At 43.4% G+C, this 27907-nt stretch overlaps 1 protein-coding gene across 2 annotated transcripts in view; it reads right to left on the bottom strand.

Moving 5' to 3' along the window:
• The window catches only part of LOC132393475 (interferon-induced GTP-binding protein Mx-like), a 49670-nt gene extending 21991 nt beyond the window's left edge, over positions 1-27679 (bottom strand). Inside the window, exons 1-7 of one of the 2 annotated variants that reach the window (XM_059968753.1) lie at positions 27571-27679; positions 25239-25410; positions 16844-16923; positions 14653-14845; positions 13106-13243; positions 8185-8339; positions 6578-6716 (exon numbers count right to left, since the gene is read on the bottom strand). In XM_059968753.1, coding sequence (XP_059824736.1) covers positions 6578-6716; positions 8185-8339; positions 13106-13243; positions 14653-14845; positions 16844-16923; positions 25239-25284 — 751 coding nt within the window. In that variant the 5' untranslated portion in view covers positions 25285-25410; positions 27571-27679. Of the gene's footprint in view, positions 1-6577; positions 6717-8184; positions 8340-13105; positions 13244-14652; positions 14846-16843; positions 16924-25238; positions 25411-27122; positions 27322-27570 lie in introns of those variants that run through there. The other variant, XM_059968752.1, reaches the window with a different exon arrangement.
• Between the last annotated feature and the right edge of the window lie 228 nt (positions 27680-27907).

Raw genomic sequence — 27907 nt, 5'->3', positions numbered from 1 at the left:
TCCCTCTCTCACCTTATCTCCTTGCCTGCCCATTGCCTCCCTCTGGTGCTCCTCCCCACCCCCTTTTCTTTCTTCCATGGCCTTCTGTCCTCTCCTATTCAATTCCCCCTTCTCCAGCCCTGTACCTTTCACCGATCAACTTTCCAGCTACTTACTTCATCCCTCCCCCTTCAGGTTTCACCTATCACCTTGTAGTTCCCTCTCCCCTTTCCCACCTTTTAAATATACTCCTATTCTTTTTTTCTCCAATCCTGCCAAAGCATCTCAGCCTGAAACATCGACTGTTTACTCTTTTCCATAGATGCTGCCTGACCTGTTGTGTTCCTCCAGCATTTTGTGTGTGTTGCTTTGGATTTCCAGCATCTGCAGATTCTCTCTTGCTTGTGACTGTACCACCTTGACCACTTTTGCTGGCAGCTCATTCAAGGATACACACTACCCTCTGTGTAAAGAAGTTGCCCCTCATGTGTCCTGTGAACGTTTCCCCTTTTTCCTTAAACCTACGCCTTCTAGTTTTTGATGTCCTTTCCATGGACTGTGTGTCTTCACCCAATATACACCTCTAACATCATCTGAAGTGAAGGGGAAAGATGACAATACACGGCCTATCAAGCAGAAAGAGAAATGCTGAGTTGAATGTTACAGGTTCACAAGGTTACATCAGAACTTGAGGAAAGTTGATGAGGTCCTGAAGTGTGAGTTTCGGGCAGAAGGCTGAAGAACAGGACCTCAAGGGTGGCGTTCTCAGGATTGCTGCCAGTGCTACGTGATAGTGATGGTAAGAATTGGAGGAGATGGTAGTTGAATGCATGGCTGAGGAGTTGGTGCAGGGTGCAGGGTTTTAGATTTTTGGATCATTGGAATCTCTTCTGGGGAAGGTGGAACCTGTACAGATTGGATGGGTTGCACCTGAACTCAAGGGAGAGCAATATCCTTCCAGGTAGGTTTGCTAGCATGGTTCAGGAGGGTTTAAACTGATTTGCAAGGGGGATGGAACCCAGAGCGAAAGAGTAGTGAAAGAAGTGCATGGAGTAAAGCCAGTTGTAACATATAGAGAGGCTTTGATGAAAAAGAAGCAGAATAAAGGGTGTAAAGGTAGTAAGGTAGAAGGGCTAAAGTGTGTGTACTTCAATGCAAGAAGCATCAGGAACAAAGGTGATGAACTGAGAGCTTGGATACATACATGGAATTATGAATTAGTGGCCATTACTAAGACTTGGCTGGCACCAGGGCAGGAATGGATTCTCAATATTCCTGGATTTCAGTGCTTTAAAAGGGATGGGGGGGGGGGAAGGGGAGGACGGGTGGCATTACTAGTCAGAGATACTATTACAGCTGCAGAAAGGGTGGATAATGTAGCAAGATCCTCTTTTGAGTCAGTATGGGTAGAAGTCAGGAACAGGAAGGGAGCAGTTACTCTGCTGGGGGTATTCTATAGGCCCCCTGGTAGCAGCAGAGATACCGAGGAGCAGATTGGGAGGCAGATTTTGGAAAGGTGCAAAAATAACAGGGAGTTATCATCGGTGACTTTAACTTCCCTAATATTGATTGGCACTTGATTCGTTCCAAGGGTTTAGATGAGGCAGAATTTGTTAAGTGTGTCCAGGATGGATTCCTGTCACAGTATGTTGACAGGCCAACTAGGGGTAATGCCATACTAGATCTAGTATTAGGTAATGAACCAGGTCAGGTCACAGATCTGTCAGTGAGTGAGCATCTGGGGGACAGTGATCACCGCTCCCTGACCTTTAGCATTATCATGGAAAAGGATAGAATCAGAGAGGACAGGAAAATTTTTAATTGGGGAAGGGCAAATTATGAGGCTATAAGGCTAGAACTTGCGGGTGTGAATTGGGATGATGTTTTTGCAGGGAAATGTACTATGGATATGTGGTCGATGTTTAAGGATCTCTTGCAGGATGTTAGGGATAAATTTGTCCCGGTGAGGAAGATAAAGAATGGTAGGGTGAAGGAACCATGGGGGACAAGTGAAGTGGAAAATCTAGTCAGGTGGAAGAAGGCAGCATACATGAGGTTTAGGAAGCAAGCATCAGATGAGTCTATTGAGGAATATAGGGTAGCAAGAAAGGAGCTTATGAAGGGGCTGAGAAGAGCAAGAAGGGGGCATGAGAAGGCCTTGGTGAGTAGGGTAAAGGAAAACCCCAAGGCATTCTTCAGTTATGTGAAGAACAAAAGGATAATAGGAGTAAAGGTAGGGCCGATTAGAGATAAAAGTGGGAAGATGTGCCTGGAGGCTGAGGAAGTCAGCGAGGTCCTCAATGAATAATTCACCAATGAGAGGGAACTTGATGAAGGTGAGGACAAGATAAGTGAGGTTGATGTTCTGGAGCATGTTGATATTAAGGGAGAGGAGGTGTTGGAGGTGTTAAAATACATTAGGACGTTTAAGTTCCCGGGGCCTGACGGAATATTCCTCAGGCTACTCCACAAGGCAAGGGAAGAGATTGCTGAGCCTCTGGCTATCTTTATGTCCTCATTGTCCACAGGAATGGTACCGGAGGATTGGAGGGAGGTGAATGTTGTCCCCTTGTTCAAAAAAGGTAGTAGGGATAGTTCGGGTAATTATAGACCAGTGAGCCTTACGTCTGTGGTGGGAAAGCTGTTGGAAAAGATTCTTAGAGATAGGATCTGTGGGCATTTAGAGAATCATGGTCTGATCAGGGACAGTCAGCATGGCTTTGTGAAGGGCAGATCATGCCTAACAAGGCTGATAGGGTTCTTTGAGGAGGTGAGCAGGCATATAGATGAGGGCAGTGCAGTGGATGTGATCTACATGGATTTTAGTAAGGCATTTGACAAGGTTCCACATGGTAGGCTTATTCAGAAAGTCAGAAGGCATGGGTTGTGGTGGAAAGAGTACATTCTCTTGGAGGGTTGTGATTAGTGGTGTCCCACAAGGATCTGTTCTGGGACCTCTACTTTTCGTGATTTTTATTAACGACCTGGATTTCAGGGTAGAAGGGTGGGTTGGCAAGTTTGCAGATGACACAAAGGTTAGTGGTGTTGTAGATAGTGTAGAAGATTGTCGAAGATTGCAGAGAGACATTGATAGGATGCAGAAGTGGGCTGAGCAGTAGCAGACGGAGTTCAACCCGAAGAAATGTGAGGTGGTACACTTTGGAGGGACAAACTCCAAGGCAGAGTACAAAGTAAATGGCAGCATACTTGGTAGTGTGGAGGAGCAGAGGGATCTGGGGGTACATGTCCACAGATCCCTGAAAGTTGCCTCACAAGTAGATAGGGTAGTTAAGAAAGCTTATGGGGTGTTAGCTTTCATAAGTCGAGGGATAGAGTTTAAGAGACGTGATGTAATGATGCAGCTCTATAAAACTCTAGTTAGGCCACACTTGGAGTACTGTGTCCAGTCCCGGTTGCCTCACTATAGGAAGGATGTGGAAGCATTGGAAAGGGTACAGAGGAGATTTATCAGGATGCTGCCTGGTTTAGAGAGTATGGATTATGATCAGCGATTCAGGCAGCTAGGGCTTTACTCTTTGGAGAGAAGGAGGATGAGAGGAGACATGATAGAGGTGTACAAGATATTAAGAGGAATAGTCAGAGTGGACAGCCAGCGCCTCTTCCCCAGGGCACCACTGCTCAGTACAAGAGGACATGGCTTTAAGTTAAGGGGAGGGAAGTTCAAGGGGGATATTAGAGGAAGGTTTTTCACTCAGAGAGTGATTGGTGCGTGAAATGCACTGCCTGAGTCAGTGGTGGAGGCAGATACACTAGTGAAGTTTAAGAGACTACTAGACAGATATATGGAGGAATTTAAGGTGGGGGGTTATATGTGAGGCAGGGTTTGAGGGTCAGCACAACGTTGTGGGCCGAAGGGCCTGTAATGTGCTGTATTATTCTATGTTCTATGTTCTAAAAACAGGAAAACGCTGTATTTCACCTCCTAGATACTTCCAATGAAGCCCAATACAAACTGGAGGCTCAGCTCTCAAGCCTCCATATTGAATTCATTTATTCCATGTAGATAGTCTTCCAAGATATAAAGTCATCCATTTATCAGTTACAGCATGGAAACAGGCCCTGTATCCCAACTCCTCCTTCCAATTATGAAGCCTTCCTGAGCTAGTCCCATTTGCCTACAAACCACCCATAACCTTTTCCAATCTATGCACTGTCCAAATGTCCTTTAAACACTGCAACTGGCAGCTTGATCCATACTCCCAACACCGTCTGTGTGAAAAGCTTGCTTGTCAGGTCCCCGTTAAATCATCTTTCTTTTCCTGAATCCTTGGCACTCTAGGTTTAGGCTCCCCTGCCCTGGGGAAAATGACTGTGATCCCTCACCTTATCAATCACATGCCTCTCGTGAGTTTGTATACCCGCATCAGGTTACCCCTCAGCTTCCTACATTCCAGGCCTATCCACTCTCTCATTATAACCAAAGCCAAGCAGCCCCAGCAAGACAAAAGCACAAAGATTTGGCAGAAGCTGGAAAACCAAAGTTACATATTCATAAATGCTGGAGGAGCTCAGCAGGTCAGGCAGCATTCATGAAAGAGTTGGCATTTCCGGTCGAGACCTTCTCCCCACTTTCTTTCCAGTCCTGAAAGGTCTTGGCATGAAATGTCAACTGTTTGTTCATTTTCATCGATGCTGATGGCCCCAGCAAAATCCTTGTGATGATATGAACTCCATGATTCCCTCCCTACAGATGTTACCTGTATACTTCCAAAGTTCAGATTATCAGCATATTGTTGCTTTCTGTTTCTCATTCATCACCCTACAGAAAGATCAACAATGATCTAATAACTAAACAGCACTCAAAGCAATTCTCTCAAGAGGACCAGAAACTTGTCATTGGGTTTGGAGGCTTGCATGCCTCAATGACCTAGAGAGCAGTGTTGGCTGGAGTCGGGCCTTTATGCTTTGGTTCTTGATAGGGTCACCCCTGCTAAACAGGTCAAAGGGTACAAGCCAGACTAAGGGTGTTCTCCAGGTTCGGAGGTCAACTCAGGGCTAACAACCCTGACTGGTGAAACAAAATTGTTACGGAAATAGCAATGAGGAACCCTTCTACATCTGTGTGTGGCAGTATGGACTGACGGAGATGGAGGACCTTCATTGCTGCCTTAAATGCCAGTGCATAATGGGTAGTAATTACCCCAAGCAATTGTGTCTCACAGCACGAGGAACATGAGATCTTAACCTTGCATGCTGTCTGTGTGGAGTCTGCATGTTTTTCATGTGACAGGGAGATTTCCCACTGCAAATTCCATGCAAACAGAACTGATGCTTGGACCCTGGAGCTGTGAGACAGCAGCATCAACTACTCTGCCACCACAGAATGATCAGCTTGAAGTCGGCCTATACCAGATAGTCAAATGCAATTGAGTCATGATAGGAGATTCCCTTTGTTTTCCCATCCTTTCCTCCTTTCTGTGCCTTAAAACATGCTTGATCTCTCACTTTTTCTCTATTCTGAAGAAAGAAACATAGAAAATAGGTGCAGGAGTAGGCCATTCGGCCCTTCAAGCCTGCACCGCCAATCAGTATGATCATGGCTGATCATCCAACTCACAACCTCCATCCCCTCGATCCCTTTAGCCACAAGGGCCATATCTAACTCCCGCTTAAATATAGCCAATGAACTGGCCTCAACTGTTCCCTGTGGCAGAGAATTCCACAGATTCACCACTCTCTGTGTGACGAAGTTTCCCCTCATCTCGCTCCTAAAAGGCTTCCCCTTTATCCTTAAACTGTGATCCCTCGTTCTGGACTTCCCCAACATCGGAAGCAATCTTCCGGCGTCAAGCCTGTCCAATCCCTTTAGAATTTTATACGTTTCAATAAGATCCCCCCTCAATCTTCTAAGTTCCAGTGAGTATAAGCCTAGTCGATCCAGTCTTTCTTCAAATTAAAGTCCTGCCAACCCAGGAATCAATCTGGTGAACCTTCTCTGTACTCCCTCTATGGCAAGAATGTCTTTCCTCAGATTAGGGGACTAAAACTGCACACAATACTCCAGTATTGTACAAGGCCTTGTACAACTGCAGTAGAAGATTGACCTGCAACATTCACTGATCTGACCTGCTGAGTACATTAACAATTTTCTGTTTTAATTCCAGGGGAAGAAAATCATCCAGTAATGTTTATGTTCTTTTCAGAACATTCAGATCTCTTTACAGCTAATGAAAGGCTTTGGATACAATAATAGTAAACATGGTAACCTACTCACACACACACACTAAACACCAACATCAGAGAAATTATTACATGTCTGCAATACTAGCCCTTCCATCCACAAGCTACTTTCTTAGCTTCACCAATGGCCCTTGTACTTTCAACTGTATGTTCTTGTCCTCGGACATTTCCTTGTACAATCTCTCCGTCACTCACTTCACCTTTAAGAGATCCACAGAACCTACTTCCATGATCTAAGAACTCGTTGTAAGACTCACTATCAAATGTTCTTTGATGAAGTTCTATGTTAATGTCTTAAAGGCACATATATAGCTGTTGCAAACCCTTGATGTTTAATCAGAGGTTTGGTGCACTATTAAAACAGCAACCTTCTAAAAGTGAGAAACTTTTTCCTTACCCAGTGTTCTTTCTCCTGTAGGGTCAACTTCCTGGGCCATTTTCAAGGCCTCTGTGGTCGCTATGTCAACATTACATGGTATGACAACAAGGTTAATGGTCTTATCCTCCTTAATGTAGGAGCCAATTAGCTGCTTGATCTGAACGAAGAATGAGGAAACTTAATTCATTCAACAAATTGATTGATTGATTGATTTAATATTTACAATTTTTCTGCATCTCTTTAAACAGAAATGCAACAGTCAATGTTTTCACGACAAGGAAGAAGTTCAACAGTATGATTTGTTATCTTTCAATGTTAGTTGGCATATTGGAAACTTTTTTCTGTTTCCTGTCCAGATTGGGACCAGTTGGGTTCAGCTGGAATGATCTGAAGAAGGCACTTCCTAATGAAACACTAACAGCTCACTTCTGGACAGAAGGAGAAGATGTCACCATTTTGGGATAAATTGTGTAGCTGAAATGTAAACAACAACTTCAGAAAGGACCTAAAAGTGAATGGAAAAATGCAGAGCACGTAACATAGAAGATCAATATCAGAAGAGCAGATAAATGAGGTGAACAGTTAACAAAAGGGGTAATAATTCCCGACGTAGATTGGGAGATTGCTTTGCCAAGCACCTTTGCTCCATCTGCCACAAAAAGCAGCATCTCCTGGTGGCCACCCATTTCAATTCTACTTCCCATTTCCATTCGAACGTGTCAGTCCATGGCCTCCTCTACTGCCACAATGGGGCCACATTCAGGTTGGAGGAGAAATAACCTATATTCCATCCGGGTAGCATCCAACCTGATGGCATGAACATCAATTTGACGAACTTCTGGTAATTCCCCCCTTCACCTTCACCATTCCCTATTCCTGTGTCCCCCTCTCACCTTATCTCCCATCAACTCTCTCTGGTACTCCTCCTCCTTCCCTTTCTTCCATGGTCTTCTCTCCTCTGCTATCAGATTCTCCTTTCTCCAGCCCCTTATTTATTTTATCAATCAACTTCCCAGCTCGTAACTTCCCCCCACCCCCTCACCCGGATTCACCTATCACCTACCACCTTGTACCTATTCCTCCCATCCCTTCCCACCTTCTTACTCTGACTTTTCCCCTCCCTTTCCTGTCCTGATGAAGGGTCTCAGCCCGAAATGTCGACTGTTCACTCTTTTCCGTAAATGCTGCCTAGCCTGCTGAATCCCTTCAGAATTTGGTGTGCTGGCTTTGGATTTCCGGTACCTGCAGAATTTCTTCATATTTGTATTCACTGTTTCCCCAGTTGCTTGCTGGCTTCTGAGAGCTTCCAGCATTGTCCATTTGAGAGAAGAAAAGATCAAGGGGGCAAGACATAAAGTAAAAAACAAGAGAAATGTAGAGACAGCAGACAAGAGGAACAGAGAGAGATGACTAGTAGGAGTGAAAGAAGAGGAACAAAATGTGAAGAAGACAAGTTTCACCTGAAACACAAGGATGAGTGGGAAGAAAGAATAACAGATATGTTCAGGTGTGAAAGAAACGCTCCCTTTAATTTGCCGTAAATAGAAACTTCAGTAGCTGATTCAGATCCAAAGATTACATTGTCACATAATAATTTCCTACCGCACAGTCAGTTTCTGCCTTACTTGGTCTCCAATATCTCGTGGCTGGTTACCGACAGCAACCCTAGTGATGCCTGGAAGGTCGATTAACGTGAGGTCGGGGACGTTGTCAGACTCCACCTCTAGACCGATGAGCTCGGAGCTGATTCCCTGGTCCGCGCCGGCCATGGTGTTCTGAGCTGTGACCCAAACAAACCCATTATCAATGTCGCTGCACAACTACAAGGAATCTGCAAAGAAACACATCGCTGTGGTAGCAACCTCACCAGGCTAGTAAAAAAGAGGCAGACACAACGTGACGGCCTGAATTCAAATCCTGCTGGGACAGCTGTGGAGTTCAAAAGGAGACAATTAAGTAAACCAGGAATCAAGTGTCTGGCTCCGCCGCATTTATTAGGGTAAGGGTAGCCCAGGTCTGACCTTTAAAGCAACCTGCAATCACACACCAGGGAAAAGGCCCTTTGGCCCACAAAATGAAAGCTGGATAACTCAGGGTTGTTTTCTCTGGAATGGCAGAGGCTGCAGGGAGCCCTAATGTCAGTTTATAAAATTACAGGAGTCAGAAATGAACAATTAATATCTTTATCTCAGGATCAGAAAGATTCATACTAGCGGATATGCTTTTAAAGTGAGAGGGGGTGAGTTCAAAGGAGATGGGTGGGTCAAGTATTTTATTTTACACCAAGAGAGCAGGGTTCACAGAATGTGGTGCCTGGGATGGTGGTGCAGGCAAACATGATAAAGGTGTTTAAGATGGTCTTAGACAGGCAAGTGACTATATTGAGAGTGTTGAAATATGGACCAAGTGTCAACAGAAGGGATTTAACGTCATTAATTTCAACTGTTTGGCACAATATCGCGGGTGGAATGGTCTGTTTGTGTGCAGTACTGGTCTCTGTTCTCTGACTCCATGCTGACCATCAGTTACCAGTTTACATTTACTTTATCATCCTCACATTGCATAGAAAATAGAATACTTCTGCACAATACCAACCCTTTGAGCCACAATGGTGTGCCGATCTTTTAACCCATTCCAAGATCAACCTAACCCTTCCCTCCCAAATAGTCCTCCATTCTTCTTTCAACCATGTGCTTACTAGTTTCTTAAATGCCCCTGGTGTATCTGCCTCAACCACCACACTTGGAAGGGCATTCCATGAACCCATCACACTGTGTAAACACCCCCACCCACCCTAAAATAATGTCCTCTTGTATTAGCAATTACCTGGGATAAAAGGCGCTGGCTGTCCACTCCATCAACACCTCTTTTCATCTCATACGCCTGAGGCTCAGAATCAGAATCAGCCTTCCTATCGCTGACATATCTCATGAAATTTGTTGTTTTGCAATGTGTGTCCCATCACTGAACTGATCCCACAACCTACGGGCTCAGTTTCAACGACACTTCATCACATATTCTCAATATTTGTTGCTAATTTATTCATCATTATTATTTGCTTATTTTTCTAGTTACCCAGTTTGTTGTGTTCTGCGCACTGTCTGAATGCCCAGTTGGTTTCACTGACTCTATTACGGTTATTATTAGATTATCGATTTATTGAAGAAAATTAGCCTGCAAGATAGTTAGTCTCAGGTTCATATAAGGTAGAACGTAGACAACATAGTAAACCTACAGCACAATACAGGCCCTTCAGCCCACAAAGCTGTGCCGAGCATGTCCCTACCTTAGAAATTATTTGGGGTTACCTTTAGCCCTCTATTTTTCTGAGCTCCATGTACCTGTCCAGGAGTCTCTTAAAAGACCCTATCATATCTGCCTTCACCACCGTTGCCAGCCCCCCATTCCACGCACTCACCACTCCCTACATAAAAATCTTACCCCTGACATCTCCTCTGTACCTACTTCCAAGCACCTTAATTCTGTGCCTGCTTGTGCTAGCCATTTCAGCCCTAGGAAAAAGCCTCTGACTATCCACACAATCAATGCCTCTTATCACCTTGTACACCTCTATTAGGTCACCTCTCATCCTCTATTGCTCCAAGGAAAAAAGGTCGAGTTCACTGAACCTATTCTCATAAGGCATGCTCCCCAATTCAGGCAACATCCTTGTAAACGCAAACATGAGGAAATCTGCAGATGCTGGAAATACAGGAAACACACACAAAACGCTGGTGGAATGCAGCAGGCCAGGCAACATCTATAAGAAGAAGTACAGTCAACGTTTCGGGCCAAGACCCTTCATCCTGACGAAACGTGGTGTCTGACCAAGGTCCTATATAGCTGCAGCATTACCTCTCAGCTCCTAAGCTCAATCCAATGATTGAGAAGGCCAATGCACCATATGCTTTCTTAACCACTGAGTCAACCTATGCAGCAGCTATGGACTCGGACCCCAAGATCCCTCTGATCCTCCACACTGCCAAGAGTCTTACATTAATACTATATTCTGCCATCATATTTGACCTACCAAAATGAACACCCTCACACTTATCTGGGTTCACCTCCATCTGCCACTTCTCAGGCCAGTTTTGCATCCTATCAATGTCCCGCTGTAACCACTGACAGCCCTCCACACTAGCCACAATACCCCCAACTTCTGTGTCATCAGCTAATTTACTAACCCATCCTTCCACTTCCTCATCCAGATCATTTATAAAAATCATAAGGAGTAGGGGTCCCAGAACAGATCCCCGAGGCACACCACTGGTCACCGACCTCCATGCAGAATATGACTCGTCTACAACCACTCTTTACCTTCTGTCAAATGCGTTGCTGAATTCCATATACACTACATCTACTGCTCTGCCTCCATCAATGTGTTTAGTCAAGTCTTCAAAAAATTCAATCAGGCTCGTAAGGCACGACCTGCCTTTCATAAAGCCATTTTGACTATTCCTAATCATATTATGCCTTTCCAAATGTTCATAAATCCTGCCTCTCAGGATCTTCTCCATCAACTTACCAACCACTGAAGTAAGACTCACCTGTCTATAATTCCCTGGGCTATCTCTACTCCCCTTCTTGAATAATGGAACAACATCCGCAACCCTCCAATCCTCCGAAACCTCTCCCATCCCCACTGATTATGCAAAGATCAATGCCAGAGGCTCAGCAATCTCCTTCCTCGCCTCCTACAGTAGCCTGCGGTACATCTCATCCGGTCCTGGTTATTTATCCAACTCGATGCTTTCCAAAAGCTCCAGCACATCCTCTTTCTTAATGTGTATATGCTCAAGCTTTTCAGTCTGCTGCAAATCCTCACTACAATCATCAAGAGCCTACTCCATAATGAATACTGAAGCAAAGTATTCATTAAGTACCTCTGCCATCTCCTTTGGTTCCATGCACACTTTTCCACTGTCACATTTGGTCCTATTCTCTCACATCTTATCCTCTTGCTCTTCACATATTAGCGTTTTCCTTAATCCCACCCATCAAGGCCTTCTCATGGCCTCTTCTGGTTCCCTTAATTTCTTTCTTAAGCTTCTAGATCTCTATCATTACCTAGTTTTTTGAACCTTTCATATGCCCTTCTTTTCTTCTTGACTAGATTTACAACAGCCTTTGTACACCATGGTTCCTGTACCCTACCATTTCCCTGTCTCATTGGAACATACCTATGCAGAACTCCACGCAAATTTCCACTGAACGTTTGCCACTTTTTTTCCATACATTTCCCTGAAAATATCTGTTCCCAATTTATGCTTCCAAGTTCCTGCCTGATAGTTTCATATTTCCCCTTACTCCAATTAAATACTTTCCTAACTTGTCTTTTCCTATCCCTCTCCAATGCTGTGGTAAAGGAGATAGAATTGTGATCACTATCTCCAAAATGCTCTCCCAATGAGAGATCTGACACCTGACCAGGTTCATTTCCCAATACCAGGTTATCTACATATTGTGTCAAGAAACCTTCCTGAACACACCTAACAAACTCCACCCCATCTAAACGTATCACTGTAGGGATATCACAATAGATATTTGGGAAATTAAAATCTCCCACCACAACAATCCTGTTGTTATTACACCTTTCCAAGATCTGTCTTCTTATCTGTTCCTCGATGTCCCTGTTACTGTTGGGTGGTCTATAAAAAAAAATACAGCACAGAAACAGGCCATCTGGTCCATACCAAACCAGTTAAATGGCCTACTCCCATCAACCTGCATCAGCACCATAGCCTTCAATATACTTCCCATCCATGCACCTATCCAAAAGTTGAAATCGAGCTTTCATTCACCATTTGTGCTGGCAGCTTGTTCCACACTCTCACAACCCTCTCAGTGAAGATTCACCTCATGTTCCCCTAAAGTTTTCACCTTTCACACTTAACCCATGATCTCTGGTTGTAGTCCCACCCAACCTCCAAGGAAAAATCATGCTTGAATTTACCCCTCAGAATTTAGAACACTTCTATCAAATCTCCTTTGAAACTTCTACATTCCAGGGAATAAAGTCCACACCTATTCAATCTTTCCTTATAACTCAGATTGTCTAGATCCGGCAACATCCTCGATGCAGCATTTAAAAAAAAACGTGATGAGTATAACACAATAAATATAAATATAAATGCAATCCTAAAAGCCCCAAAGCACAAGTAACTGTTAAATACTGTGCATGGGGAATGACGGGTGCTGAGGGGCTGTGGAAAGGAGTCACTGAAGTAGAGCTAGTGATGGTGGGGTGTGGGTTAGTGGTGGAGCTGTTGATCAGCCTGATGGCTTGGGGAAAGTAAATATTTCTGAGCCTAGTGGCTCTGGTGTGGATGCTGCGTAGCCTTCTCCCTGATGGGAAAGGGACAAACAGCACATGGGCAGAGTAAGGAGATCAAAGAGAATATGAGTTGGGCTTGAAGTATCAGTTCCCTAATTACAAAATTCAGAATTACTGTACATAATTATACTGTACATGATTATAATCAGACAACATGGAATAGACTAGGCATGTCATAGCAGTGATCTAGCAGTTACACAATTTCAACTGACCTTTCAGAATTTCTTTGCCCACTTCAGATGGGCCTGACAGTTCTTTGCTGTAGTTGCTGTAACTGATTTTGGCCCTCCACGTATTCTTCACCTCGGTATTCTTCAGCTTCAGTTCCAAAGGACATCTCGTCACCATACCTGCCAAATAAACAGAAATGACAGTGTCAGGCTTGCAATAATCAGAAAGGGGAGGGGGATTCACAGAGGACGGGGTGGGGCGGGAGCTGGTGTCATCGGGTGAGTACTTTTGGTCTGTTACTGACTGTCACTGTTGCTACTAAAATAGGATTAATATAAACCAACAATGAAATGACTAATCGACTTCCTTATTTCCCTTTAGAAATCTCTAGGCATAGCCTATTCAGTCCCTCAAATGCTTACTAGCTCTCAATATTATTTCTATTGTTTTATCATCTCTAGTACATTATTACTAACAAAAATCTACCAATCTATAACTGAGGGCTAAGTTCCAGCTTTCTCACTATCCTTACCACAGGAGCTTTTGCAGATGCTGGAAAACCAGAGTAACACACACAAAATTTTGAGAGGGATAGATAGAGTTGACGTGAATAGGCTGTTTCCATTGAGAGTAGGGGAGATTCAAATGAGAGGACATGATTTGAGAGTTAGGGGGCAAAAGTTTAAGGGAAACACAAGGGGGTATTTCTTTACTCAGAGAGTGATAGCTGTGTGAAATGAGCTTCCTGTAGAAGTAGTAGAGGCCAGTTCAGTTGTGTCATTTAAGGTAAAATTGGATAGGTATATGGACAGGAAAGGAGTGGAGGGTTATGGGCTGAGTGCGGGTAGGTGGGACTAGGTGAGATTAAGAGTTCGGCACGGACTAGGAGGGCCGAGATGGCCTGTTTCCGTGATGTGATTGTTATATGGTTATATAAAATGCAAGCCAGGCAGCATCGATGGAGACAAACAAGTACAGCTGTAATCAATTATCAGGGTGTAGGCAATTATGGTCTATCCTTGTCCATAACTGTTCTTGGCAAATTTTCTTACAGGTATGGGTCGCCATTGCTTTCTTCAAGCTGCAAGGAGTTGTAGAATTATTCAGCCCCATCATGGGCACAGGCCTCCATAGTACCCAAGACATCTTCAAGAAGTGGGGTCAGAAAGATGATGTCCATCATTAAGGACCTCACCACCCAAGACAGGCCTCCTCTCATTGTCACCATCAGGAAGGAGGGACAGAAGCCTGAAGGCACACACTCAATGATTCAGGAACAGCATCTTCCCCTCTGCCATCCGATTCCCAAATGAACATTGAACCTATGAACACTACCTCACTATTTTCTATTTCTGTTTTTGCACCACTCATTTAACTAATATATATGTATATATACACACACTGTAATTTTTTTTTACTATATTATCACAGATTGCATTGTATTGCTACCGCAAAGTTAATGAAATTCTTGACATATGACAGTGATATTAAACCTGATTCTTATCTGCCTGAAGTAGGTAGCTTTAGTAAACCGAGATTAAATTTGTTCAAAGGGATTTATTTCATTGTTTTTGGGTACTGCTCTTACCACTGCCCCTGGGTAGAGCAATCCCAGAAAGTGCCTCAAGGACGGAGCTTTTTCCAGAGCTTTGATCTCCAATTACTGCGATGGCTGGAAGAGACAGATCCTTTTCCAAACCCAATGCTCTCAGCTTGTCGATGAGGTCAATGCAAGGTCGCACTCTCTTCTCATACTGATTGTACAGCACTGCATCACTTTCCTGAGGCAAGAAACATTGGACCATAGAGTGAGGTACACTTCACAAAGTAATTTTTTCTCTGTGCCAAAAGATGAACTCGAAGTCTGGTAATAGTATTCACAACCTCGGATTATTTCAAAGAACTTCAATGGCAAAATAGCATATATGCAGTACTGTGGATAGGACAGCATGGCAGTTATGAATTTGTTTGTGGAGAGCTGGGCCACTGATCGTGATCATCTAAAGGTCATGGGTTAAGGATGAAAGGTGAAATGGTTAAGGGACCTGAGAGGAAACTTCTTAACTCAAAGGGTGGTGAGAATGTGGAATGAGCTGCCAGCAGGAGTGGTAGGTGCGGGTTTAATTTCAATATTTAAAAGAAACTTAGATATATACGTGGATGGGAGGGCTATGGTCTGGACACAGGTGAATGGGACTAAGCAGAATAATAGTTAAGCACACTAGATTGACCAAAAGGCCAGTTTCTGTGTTGTAGTGTTCTATTGCTTTATCGTGAATTTAACTTTCACCATTTTAGCTGGTGTCTAAATTATGAGTGAGGAGACATCTTTAAATGTAAATTTTAATTCACTTCTAGACAGGGTATTAATTTATTTGGAAATCTCCAAATTCAATATATATTTCACTCATTGCTTACAAACTTCCCTCGTCGGAACATAAAAATATAAGAAAATAGTAACAGGAGCCAGTTACTTGGATCTTTAAGCCTGCCGCACCATTCAGTATGATCATGGCTGAACTGTCATCTCCATCTCCTCTTCTGCACCAGTTATCCAAAGTTCTCAATTCCATGAACTTTCAGGAAAACCATCCCACTCTCCTTTATAAATATCACAGCTCAAACGCAATCTATAATGATTGAACTTGATCTCTAGTGGTCTTGATCTTAGGCTGCACAATCTTCTTGGGTAGAGAATTTCATGCGTTTAACTAGTTCCTCTACATGTTAGTTTTAAATGACTGCTCTGTAATCTTGTAACCATGTTTCCTTGTCTGAGATTCTCTCATGAAAGGATTCGCCTCAACATTTATCCTAAGGACTGTATAGATTGTTCTAAATTCCAAGACATTTAGATCTAATGTTTTTAGTCACTCTCATCCTAGAAAATGGCCCAATGAGTAATTTTTGGACCACCTTCAATGGCACTATATCCTTTTATTAAATAAGGGGACTAGAATTATGTACAGAACTCCAGGTGTGGCCTCACTAGCATTGTATGCAATTCGAACAACACTGCTTTATTTCTAAACTCCAGCCTTCTGGAATAAAGGTCAGTATGCCATTTACCTTCCTATTCATTTAGTGCAACTATCTACTCATTTTTTGAAAATTGTGCATGAGTACACTGAAATCTTTCTGCACTTCATCCACCTTCAACGCCTCTCCACGGCTTTTGGATTTGTCTTTCTGAAGTGCGTAACCTCACACTTTCCCACACTGAACTCCATTTGACAAGTATTCACAGATTCAACCAGCCTGTCTGTATCTGGTTGCAGAATTGTGATATCTGCTTGTTACATCCTCAATGAACTTCAGTAAAGTTGTCAGATGTGATTTACTTTTCATACATTTACTGGCATGTTGTCAAACTGTGGGAAGAAACTGGAGCACAGGCAGGAAAACCACATGGTTCACAGGGAGAACGTACAAATCCCTTACAGCCAGTGCCAGAATTGAACTCTGAACTGCGATGCTCTGAGCTGTAATAGCATTATGCTAACCACTACACAGTCATACTTATTTATTTATCATCGTTATTATTATTTTGCATTTCTTTTTGCATTTGCACTGCTTGTCGTCTCTTACACGTTGATTGGTTGTCCATCTTTGGTTGTGTGTAGTTTTTCATTGTGTTTCTTGTGTTTCTAGGTATCTACTGTGAATGCCCACTAGAAAATGAATCTCAGGGTAGTATTTGGTGATGTATATGTACTTTGATAATAAATTTACTTTGAACTTTGAACTAAGTGAAAACCTAATAACATTTGCAGACCCACCAAATTATTATCATGTGTGTCCTTTGATGGAAGAACGGAGTCCCTGTACGTCCCCTGAAAGTCTTGTTCATGGCTTTCCTCTGAAAAACAAAAGGGGAAATGCAACAGACATGGTCAATCAACATTCCTGAGAGTTGAGCAAGTGCTTTCTAACATAGTCCTATAATGGAAAGGATGAGGTCAGAATATATGCCAAAATTATTTGGAACTATTTCAGAATTCTATTAGTGGCTAATGTACTGGAACAAATCTCCCAAGCCAGAAAATGGTGATCAAATGACACAAGATCAAAACTCACCATTGGCAGCTTCATTTAAGAACAATTACCTGAACCCACAAGTGGAATTTGCTCTTCTTACCCTCTCCTTCTTCTCAGCAGTCTTTTGCAGTGAATAATGATTCAAAGTCAAGGTACTTATGTGTGTATTCTTTCATTCTGGGACAGCTCTTGGAAACCAGCTAGCATATGGTCCTGATGGAGTGAGGTTTTTATCCAAGATGATGTACATTGATAAGCATACATAAGTTCAAATAAGTCCCCTTCTCCATTCTCCATTGAGTTGAACAAGTACTTTGGATCTGTCTTGTCTAGGGAAGACACAAACAATCTCCCAGATGTAATAGTGGTCAAAGGATCAAAGGTAAAGGATGAACTGAAGGAAATTTATATTAGCCAAGAAACGGTGTTGGATAGACTGTTGAGTCTGAAGGCTGATAAGTCCCCGGGACCTGATGGTCTGCATCCCAGGGTACTTAAAGAGGTGGCTCTAGAAATCGTGGATGCATAGGTAATCATTTTCCAACGTTCTATAGATTCAGGAACAGTTCCTGCAGACTGGAGGGTGGCCAATGTTTTCCCACTTTTCAAGAAAGGAGGGAGAGAGAAAACAGGGAATTACAGACCGGTTAGCCTGACGTCAGTGGTGGGAAAGATGCTGGAGTCAATTATAAAAGATGAAATTATGACACATTTGGATAGCAGTAGAAGGATCAGTCTGAGTCAGCATGGATTTATGAAGGGAAAATCATGCTTGACTAACCTTCTGGAGTTTTTTGAGGATGTAACTATGAAAATGGATAAGAGACAGCCAGTGGATGTAGTGTACCTGGACTTCCAGAAAGCTTTTGAAAAGTCCCACATAGGAGATTAGTGGGCAAAATTAGGGCACATGGTATTGGGGGCAGAGTACTGACATGGATTGAAAATTGGCTGCCTGACAGGAAACAAAGAGTAGCGATTAACGGGTCCCTTTCGGAATGGAAGGCTGTGTTCAGTGGGGTACCGCAAGGTTCGGTGCTGGGACCGCAGCTGTTTACAATATACATTAATGATTTAGATGAAGGGATTAAAAGTAACATTAGCAAATTTGCTGATGACACAAAGCTGGGTGGCTGTATGAAATGTCAGGAAGATGTTATGAGAATGCAGGGTGACTTGGACAGGTTGGGTGAGTGGGCAAATGTATGGCAGATGCAGTTTAATGTGGATAAATGTGTGGATAAAGAACAGGAAGGCAGATTACTATCTAAATGGAGTCAAGTTAGGAAAAGGGGAAGTACAATGAGATCTAGGTGTTCTTGTACATCAGTCAATGAAAGCAAGCATGCAGGTACAGCAGGCTAATGGCATGCTTGCCTTTATAACAAGAGGAATTGAGTATAGAGGTAAAGAGGTCCGTCTGCAGCTGTACAGGGCCCTTGTGAGACCCCACCTGGAGTACTGTGTGCAGTTTTGATCTCCAAATTTGAGGAAGGACATTCTTGCTATTGAGGGAGTGCAGCGTAGGTTCACAAAGTTAATTCCTGGAATGGCAGGACTGTCATATGTTGAAAGATTGGAGCGACTGGGCTTGTATACACTGGAATTTAGAAGGATGAGAGGGGATCTGATTGAGACATATAAGATTATTAAGGGATTGGACATGCTGGAGGCAGGAAGCATGTTCCCGCTGATGGGTGAGTCCAGAACTAGAGGCCACAGTCTAAGAATAAGGGGTAGGCCATTTGGAACAGAGATATGGAAAAACTTTTTCACGCAGAGAGTGGTGGATATGTGGAATGCTCTGCCCCAGAAGGCAGTGGAGGCCAAGTCTCTGGATGCATTCAAGAGAGAGTTAGATAGAGCTCTTATAGATAGCGGGGTCAAGGGATATGGGCAGGAACGGGGTACTGATTGTGTATGATCAGCCATGATCACAGTGAATGGCGGTGCTGGCTAGAAGGGCCAAATGGCCTATTCCTGCACCTATTGTCTATTGTCATTCCTTCTTCCCAGAATGGCATGACGCTGCCTTGTGCATCTAGATCCTGGACTTCCTGTCAGATCCCCGGCAGGTGGTAAGAGTGGGCTCTCTCACCTCCAACCCTCTGACTTTAAACACAGGAGCCCCTTAGGGCTGTGTACTAAGGCCCCTCCTTTACTCCCTGTATACCCATGACTGTGTCGCCACCAACAGCTCTAATCTGCTAATTAACTTTGCTGATGACACTACATTGATTGGGCTAATCTCAAACAATATGAGGTGGCCTACAGGGAAGAAGTCATCTCTCTGACACAGTGGTGTCAAGAAAACAATGTCACCCTCAATGTTGTTAAAACAAAGGAGCTGGTTGTGGACTTCAGGAGGAATGGAGACGGCTAACCCCTATTGACATCAGTGGGTCTGGGGTTGGAAGGGTAAACAGCTTTTTCCTCGGCATCCACATCACCAAGGACCTCACGTGATCTGTACGCACCAGCTGTGTGATGAAAAAGGCACAACAGCGCCTCTTTCACCTCAGACAGTTGAGCAAGTGCTTTGGAGAGCATCCTGACTGGCTGCATCACTGCCTGGTATGGGAACTGTACCTCCCATAATTGCAGGATTCTGCAGAAAGTGGTGCGGACAGCCCAGTATATCTGCCGTTGTGAACTTCCCATGATTCAGGACATTTACAAAGACAAGTCACCCCAATCACAATCCATTCCAGCTGCTACCGTCTGGGAAACAGTACCACAGCATAAAAGCCAGGACCAACAGGCTCCGGGATAGCTTCTTCCACCAGGCCATCAGACCGATTAACTCAAGCTGATTTGAGTGTATTTCTGTGTTACAGACTGTTCTATTTATTATAAATTACTATAATTGCACATTGCCAATTTAGAGAGAGATGTAACGTAAAGATTTTTACTCCTCGTGTATATGAAGGATGTAAGAAATAAGGTCAATTCATTCATTCATTCATTAAAAATGTGCTAATTCGGGTTATAGTTTGAATTTAATTTGAGATGAAACAAGTAGCCTGACAGATATTTATAAAATTCATTATCATTATGTGCTAGATCATATGACAAAGGACATTATTGTATTTGACCATGATTGTACCTTGGCAAATTTTTCTACAGAAGCGGTTTGCCATTGTCTTCTTCTGGGCAGTGTCTTTACAAGATGGGTGACCCCAGTCATTATGAATACTCACCAGAGATTGTCTGTGGTCACATAACCACGACTTGAGATATTTATCAGCTGCTCACACAACCATCCACCACCTGCTCCCACGGTTTCACATGGCCCTGATCCAGGGAAGGGGGGATAAGCAGGTGCTACACTTTGTATAAGGGTGATCAGCAGGCTAGCAGAGGGAAAGAGTGCCTTACTCTTTCGTTGGTAGAGATTTAAGTCCGCCCTGCCATCCCAATGTGTAAAATTATTGAGGGGTGTAGATAATTAGGGCAGACAGAGTCTTTCTCCCAACATAGAAAAGTCAGATACTAGACGTCCTGGCTTCGAGGTGAGGAGATGAGTTTAAATATTTGTGAAGCAAGTTATTTTACACAGAGTAGTAGATGCCTTGAACACACTGCCAAGGTAGAGATAGAAGCAGATATGATAGCTATGAAGAAGAGGCATTTAGCCAAACTTATAAACAGGCAGGGAATGGACAGCTATAGTCGCTGGGCAGGCAGATGTGAATAGATTAATTTGGCATCTTGGTCCTGAGCCTAAGATTCTGTTTCTGTGCTGAACTACCCTCTTTCTCATTGCCTAATATCCCAGAGTTAGGCCTCTTCTCAGATTCCTGCTATCTATGCATCATATTTCAGATCTACTTCAGAGTGCTTTGGAATGTTTTGATTATTATTTTTCTCTTTCACTTTCTGTATATCAAAACTTAAAGTGAAATGTTTGCATCGAATTAAATCAGCAAGGTTTGTGCTGGTGGCAGCTCTGGCACCAACATAGCACCCCCACGAGTTAATGACTCAAACCCTGAGGTCTCTTGAATATGGGAGGAAATCTCACATGGTCATGGGGAGAATGTACAAACTCACAGACCGTAGTGGGAATCAAACTCTGATCTTACAGTGGGCAGAGTAATAGTTCTGCTATCTCCTCTGACATCTCATATTAACAAAGTTTTTTCACTCACGGGACTGCTACTCACTGTATGTATCTGTTTTTTTTTGTTTTTTACATCATTCTCTGTAAACTCTAGACTGAAAATCCCAGGTGATCAGCAGTTTCTGAGATACTAAAACCTCCCCATCTGGCACCAACAATCATTCCACAGTCAAAGTTAGTCATTCTTATGTTTGATCTGAACTTCAAATAGATCTCTTGACCGTGTCTGCGTGCTTTTATGCATTGAGTTTCTGCCACATGATTGGCCAGTTTAATATTGCATTAATGAATATAAGTACAGGTGTGCCTAATAAAGTGGCCACAGGGTGTAGGTTCCAATATTGCCACTAATCAGTGGTAAACTCGTGATTGATTTAAGCATTCAAACAGTACTGAAATATGATGCTTTGAAAACCAAGAAAATGCTCTAAAAACCTGTATTGATTGGATGAGCCAAAATTTCCTCCAGTTAAACAAAGAGAAAACTGAAATAATTGTTTTTGGCAAAAAAAAGAATGATTAAAAGTCAGCGCTCATTTACAATCCCTGTCGATACAGACCACAAACCAAGTCAGATACCTTAATGTTGAAATGGACTCGGGGTTAAGTTTTAACTGCCACATTAATACAATTACAAAGTCAGCCAACTACCACCTGAAAAACAGGCCGAGAGTTAAAGGGATTATGTCTCAACAAGATCTAGAAATACCCATCCATGCATTTCTATTCAATTGGCTTGTCTACTGTAATGGTGTTTTCACAGGTCTCTGTGAAAAGTCAGACAACTGCAGCTCATTCAGAAGGCTGCTCCCAGAATCCTTACTAAGAACTCATCACTCCAGTTCTCAGAACACTACACTGGCTTCCTGTAAATCAGAGGATCGACCTTAAAGTATGACTACTGGTTTACAAAGCACTGAATGGACTCGGGCCAAAACACATCTCCAATCTCTTGCTGATTATGAAACTTCTCCAGCTCTTAAGTCGTCTAGGGCGGGTCTGCTTACCATCCCCAGGGTCAAAACTAAACACGGTGAAGCAGCTTTTAGTGACTATGCCCCACATATCTGAGGATCTGAAGTCTGCCCCAGCTTTAAGCTCTTTTAAATTGAGGCTTAAAACTTTTCTTTTCCCTGTAGCTTTTAATTAGAATCTACAGCACTGTAACTTCTATTTATCATATTTATTTTTTGTGTGATTTTATTCTCTTATTTAAATATTCTCTGAAATCTAATGTTTGATTTTTAAGTCTTGTTCTATATAAAGCACTTTGAACTGCCTTGTGTTTGCAAAGTGCTATACAAATAAACTTGTGTGGGACTCTCAGTACCAGTAACAGTGGTATTAACTGTTCAGGTTCAGTCTAACAAACTGTTTTGTTATAATGAAATGGCTTTTCTATATTGTTCTAATGAAATGGCTTCTCTGTAATGCTGTAATGGGTTTCTGTGTCTGGTATGTTTGGGTTATGACTACCAATAAGGGGGAAAATAACCAATGGAGAATAGTTATGCTATCTTGTATGTGTAAGCTGAGCGGGAGTTCGCGGTCTTTTTCGGGAGGCGAGCGAGGAGGACGGACGTGTGAGGAGCGGACAGCGGTTCCAGAGCGACGGATACTGGACGTCGGCGGTTTGGATGGTGGCCAAAGGCTTGGAATGTCATTGTGGATGGAACCAGAGGCATGAGCTTTAACTTATTAAAATATTATGTGCACAAACTGATAAACTTATTTACTTGGCGCCTTTAGGTTATCTGTTTCTACTAACCCATCACTAAGAGATAACTATAAGGCTGCAATTATTTACTTGCTTTTGGGTGTATTGTCTGGTATTTGTATTCCAAGCGAGTACTGGGGGAGCATTACCCCGTATTTACACCAAAGTATTGCACTACCGGCGGGGCGACGGCAGTTCATCCTAGGCGAATGGGGGTCAACTGGGGGCACGGAGGCTACACTTGCTTGCTATCAGTTTGTTTAGACACTGCCTACTACACACAAAGCCCTGTTGACTTTCCTTAATCAGTCCATATCTATCTGAATACTCATATATCCAGTGCCTCACAATACCTTTCAATAACTTTCCCACTCCTGATGTCAGGCTAACTGGCCTGTACTTTCCCGGTTTATTTTTAGAGCCTTTCTTAAACACTGAAACAACAATAACCATCCTCCAGTATATCACCCATCACTAAGGATGACTTAAATAGCTCTGCTATGCCCCCTTCAATTTATGCATTTGCCTCCCATAGGGTCCGAGTGAACACCTTGTCAGGCCCTGGAGATTTATAAACCTTAATTTGGCTCAAGGCAGCAAACACTTCCTCCTCTGTAATCTGTATAGGGTCCATGACCTTGATGACTTTATCTTATCTGACCTTGGACAGAGGGGTCTCACTTCCATAGACTATGTCTGACTCCTGAGTAAATACAGATGCAAAAATGCATTTAATATCTCCACCATCTCATTTGGTCCATGCATAGATTACCATTCTGATCTTCCAGAGGATCAATCCTTTTGCTCTTAACGTACCTGTAGAATCTCACGCCTTGTCTGCTACAGCAGCCTCACACCTTCTTTTAGCCCTGATATTCTTTTAGAATATCAACCAGCGGACCATACCTATCTTTTTCCATATTTACTTTGAAACTAATGGCATTCTCATCATCAGATGCAAAGTGTTCCCCTACACCAGGGGTCAGCAACCTTTACCACTGAAAGAGCCACTTGGACCCGTTTCCCACAGAAAAGAAAACACTGGGAGCCGCAAAACCCGCTTGTCATTTAGATCATTTAGATCATTTAGATCACATATCTTCCCCAATCTGATGTTTGGTCTGAACAACACCTGATCCTCTTGACCATGTCTGCATGCTTTCATGCATTGAGTTGTTGCCATGTGATTGGCTGAGTAGGTATTCTGCATTAACTAGCAGGTGTACCTGATGAAGTGGCCACTGAGTATATATATTGATATCAACAAAACAAACTGTTCTCAAATTTTCTAACTATTCTAGTATCATTAGGTTCATTTGCAACCACTGAACAAATAGAATCAAAATTATTTAAAATCCTGTCACATATTTGTTGTAACAACTTTCCACAAAATTATGTTTCAGAATTTTGAATCCTGCTACAGACAGTACCGAATCTACAATTAAGCAGACTCTTTTGTCATTTGCATTTACTTTAAAGCCTAATCAGAAAAAGCAATAATTGTTTGAAGAAAGTGTAAAGAAATGTACAGTTTATTAATTTATATTTCTCATGGACAGTACCTGTTCTACAGATCACAATGGTGATATCTTACAGGGACAGAATGGCATTGCTTTCCAAATAGTTAACATACTTGCCACTTTACTGTATACTGCCCTGGTGACTGAAGCAGACAGAATTTGTTTTTTGGATTCCGGAAATGCACATGTCTAGCAGCAATTAGCCTGTAATGGATTCTGCTCAAACTAAAGCAAAACCTGTCTATTATGTTCAGGTATCCTTTAATTCATGTATGCATTCCTTTGTTTAACAGAGAACTAATTTGCTCCACCTAGAGTACTTCCATCGAGGGCTGGTGTCCCATTAGACCTCAGGGCAGAATTAAGCCATACAGCCCAACAAGTCTGCTCCCCACTTCCATCATAGCTCATTTATTATTCCACTCAACCCTATTCTCTTGCCTTCCTTCCATAACCTTTGACACCCTTACTAATCAGGAACCTATTCACCTCTGCTTTAAATGACTTGACAGCCGCCTATGGCGATGAATTCTACAGATTCACCTGCTTCTGACAGAAGGATTAATGAGTGATACTATATGCTCCAGTTCCTTAGCAGGAGCATATAGTCATCCAACAACCCTTCTCCATTCACTTCTCCCAGTCCGTAGACACTTTACTTGCTGTTTTTCAAGCTCTGACCTCATTATAGAGTATCCAAATTTAACACTAAGAGTGGTTTTCTATTGCGAGACCCAGGTGGTGTTGCAAATATTTAGAAGCAACTCTGAACTAACCTTCGGTGTATAACAGTTTCTTTAGGCTTCCAAAATTCGGGAACATGCTTAAACTCGATGCTGATCTCCTGTGTGGTGGAAGATGTCCTCCTTGGGAGGGTGGCTCCTGAAACAGGTATGACAGCCAAGTGACTTGTGTCGTGATTCGATGCTGACCTGGGGGAGTCTTTGTCTACCAGTCGGTAGGGCAAGGAAATAAAAGGAAAATAATTAGATGAGAGAGTACATGCCTTAGTGCTACCATCTTCAAAACTGTGATGCTCACAAAGGTGACATCCATCACTAAGGACCCCCACCAGCCAGGGAGGCTCTTTTCTTATTACTACCATCAGGGAAGAGATATAGGAACAGTTTCAGCATTTCAGGGACAGTTTCTACCCACTACCATCAGATTTCTGAACAGACAATGAACCAACCTGAGAGCATTACCTCACTATTTTGCTCTCTCTTTGCACTCTTATTTAACTTATATAACATTTCATGTTGTAATTTACAGTATTTTGAGCGTATTGCACTGTAATACTGCCACAACACTACAAATTTCATGGCATGCAATATGTCAGTGATATTAAACCTGACTCTGAGTCCGTACAATCAGAGATTCAAGAGGTGTCAGATTCATCTGAAACTTCCAGCTAGCCTGAGATCTGATACAGTTATGGTCGGGTCCGAAATCTGCGTTCCGGTTCTTGATTGGTCCGCGGACTCCGGGTCCCTCGACTGTCCCTAGTTTCGCCTTGAACTCAAATAGTCACACCTGAGGATCATCTTGGCTCGGTTGGGCTCAAGGAGGTGCACCTGATGCCTATCGGTTTTCTGTGAATATAAGCGGCTCTGGGATTGAGTATAGTTGAGGGGTCATCTTGCCTGTCCTGGCTTGGAGTACCACCGTTAATGATGAGTTCTGTGAGTGACTGATGGACTGGGCTGTTCCGTAGCCCGTCCGAGTCCCCGGTCTCAGTGAGTCTTGAAGTCACCCTGCACTGAGCTCCCTTCCTATCCATTGCCTCCGTCGGGTAAGCCAGGCCAGATTGCCGTTGCCTGGCGGAGGGCTCTGCCCATTCCTATCCCTTGCCTCCATCAGGTAAGCCAGGCCAGACTGCCGTTTCCTGGCGGGGGACTCTGCCCCTTCCCATCCCTCACCTCCAACAGGTTGTGCCCCGCGACCTGCCCAGGCCCCTGTGTCCTGCCTGGGAGGTCCGGGCCCTGCCCAGGAGTTCTGCGGCCTGCCCAGGGGGCTATCCTCCCAGCATTCCTAGTCCCAAGAACCCACGCCTCGAGACCCCAGCCTCTGGCCAAGCCTCGAGACCACCTTGGACCAAAGTTCTCTCTGAACTCCAAGATCATCTCTGAACTCCAAGGTCTCCACACCTTGTTCTATCCTTTAGCTTGTCCCGTCCTGCCCCTGGTACTTCAGTGCCTGCGTCCTGCATTTGGGTCCAGTCTCACGTCCCCTTATGACAGATACAAGTCCTGAATGTTCAACTCCTAGACGACTGAACATAAGTTTCTCAGGGTTTGTGGGAATGATCTATTTGATAATTAACAAATTGGTTTGGTTTATTATATTCCTCATACGTGGGGCATTTTCTTCCTCAAGTCCTGACTCTTACCTGTGTGCTACCTGGCGCTCTTGTTCGCGTTATCGAGCCGCCGGGATTCGGTGGGAGGGAACCGCTACGTCTTTCAAAGGGGTGGGGGCGGCGCGAGGATCACCGCAACCGGTCCAGCAGATCCATAGATGGGGTTACGACCATTAGGAAGGGGTGAAAGGAGCCTAAAGGACCCCAGAAGAGATGGGTTCCCACCACCGGAATTATCAAAACCATCGGGAACAGAATATCCGGCCCTTCAAACCTGGGGTACCAATAAAATCAGACCTACCGGTAGAGACCCAAGTGCCTTGGGGTCGACAATTGGGGGCAAACATCACAGCACCGGAACACCAGCACTTTGCTTCTTTTGGTCAACATGTTAATCAGTGATTGCACTCGATCTAATATCTAAACAGTCTTTTCCACTGGGACTTAGAAGGCTTAAGAAAACAAATGGGCTTGAAGACCCCATTGCCAGTTGCAAATAACTTTTAAAATTAAAGGGGGAAACTGCATCAACCAAACTAACTGCAGAAGTTGCAAGTTTCCTGTTATTCAGAGATGAAGGGAAAGGCTTAATCGAGCTCGCTAATGCTTGCACGCGAATGAATCGATAGCGCCTCTGGACGCTATCGATTCATTCGCGTGCAAGCATTAGCGAGCTGAATTTAGAGTTAGGAAGGGTTGGAAACTACGGTTCGAAAGGCATAGGGTTTCGCCGGCAGTGTTAACAATACCTTGCAATTGAGAGCTCTCCTCGCAGCCGAGACGCCAACAAAAGGAAGGATAACACTACCGGGGATTTTCTGCACCGCTATATCTTACTTCTTTGCTTTCACTTTCCCCGCTCAGACATCTCGCGTCACGTGATTTTTTGTAACTACAGGTTTATTTCTCTGAATTCAACCACCTTATCGCCAGTTACTGATGATGGACTAAGGAACTTCACACTCTGAAACAGTTTGCAAAGTCATTCTTTAAAAAAAAAGACACGCGGATAAAGACGTCTGAAATCTCCAAGAGAAGTTTCATGGCTGTCTATGCATGCTATTATCACATTTAACATGACAATAC

This window comes from Hypanus sabinus, chromosome 4 (assembly GCF_030144855.1).
Source record: "Hypanus sabinus isolate sHypSab1 chromosome 4, sHypSab1.hap1, whole genome shotgun sequence".
Classification (NCBI taxonomy): domain Eukaryota; kingdom Metazoa; phylum Chordata; class Chondrichthyes; order Myliobatiformes; family Dasyatidae; genus Hypanus; species Hypanus sabinus.
Note: the sequence above shows the minus strand (reverse complement) of the source record. Positions and strands in the feature narration are given on the sequence as shown.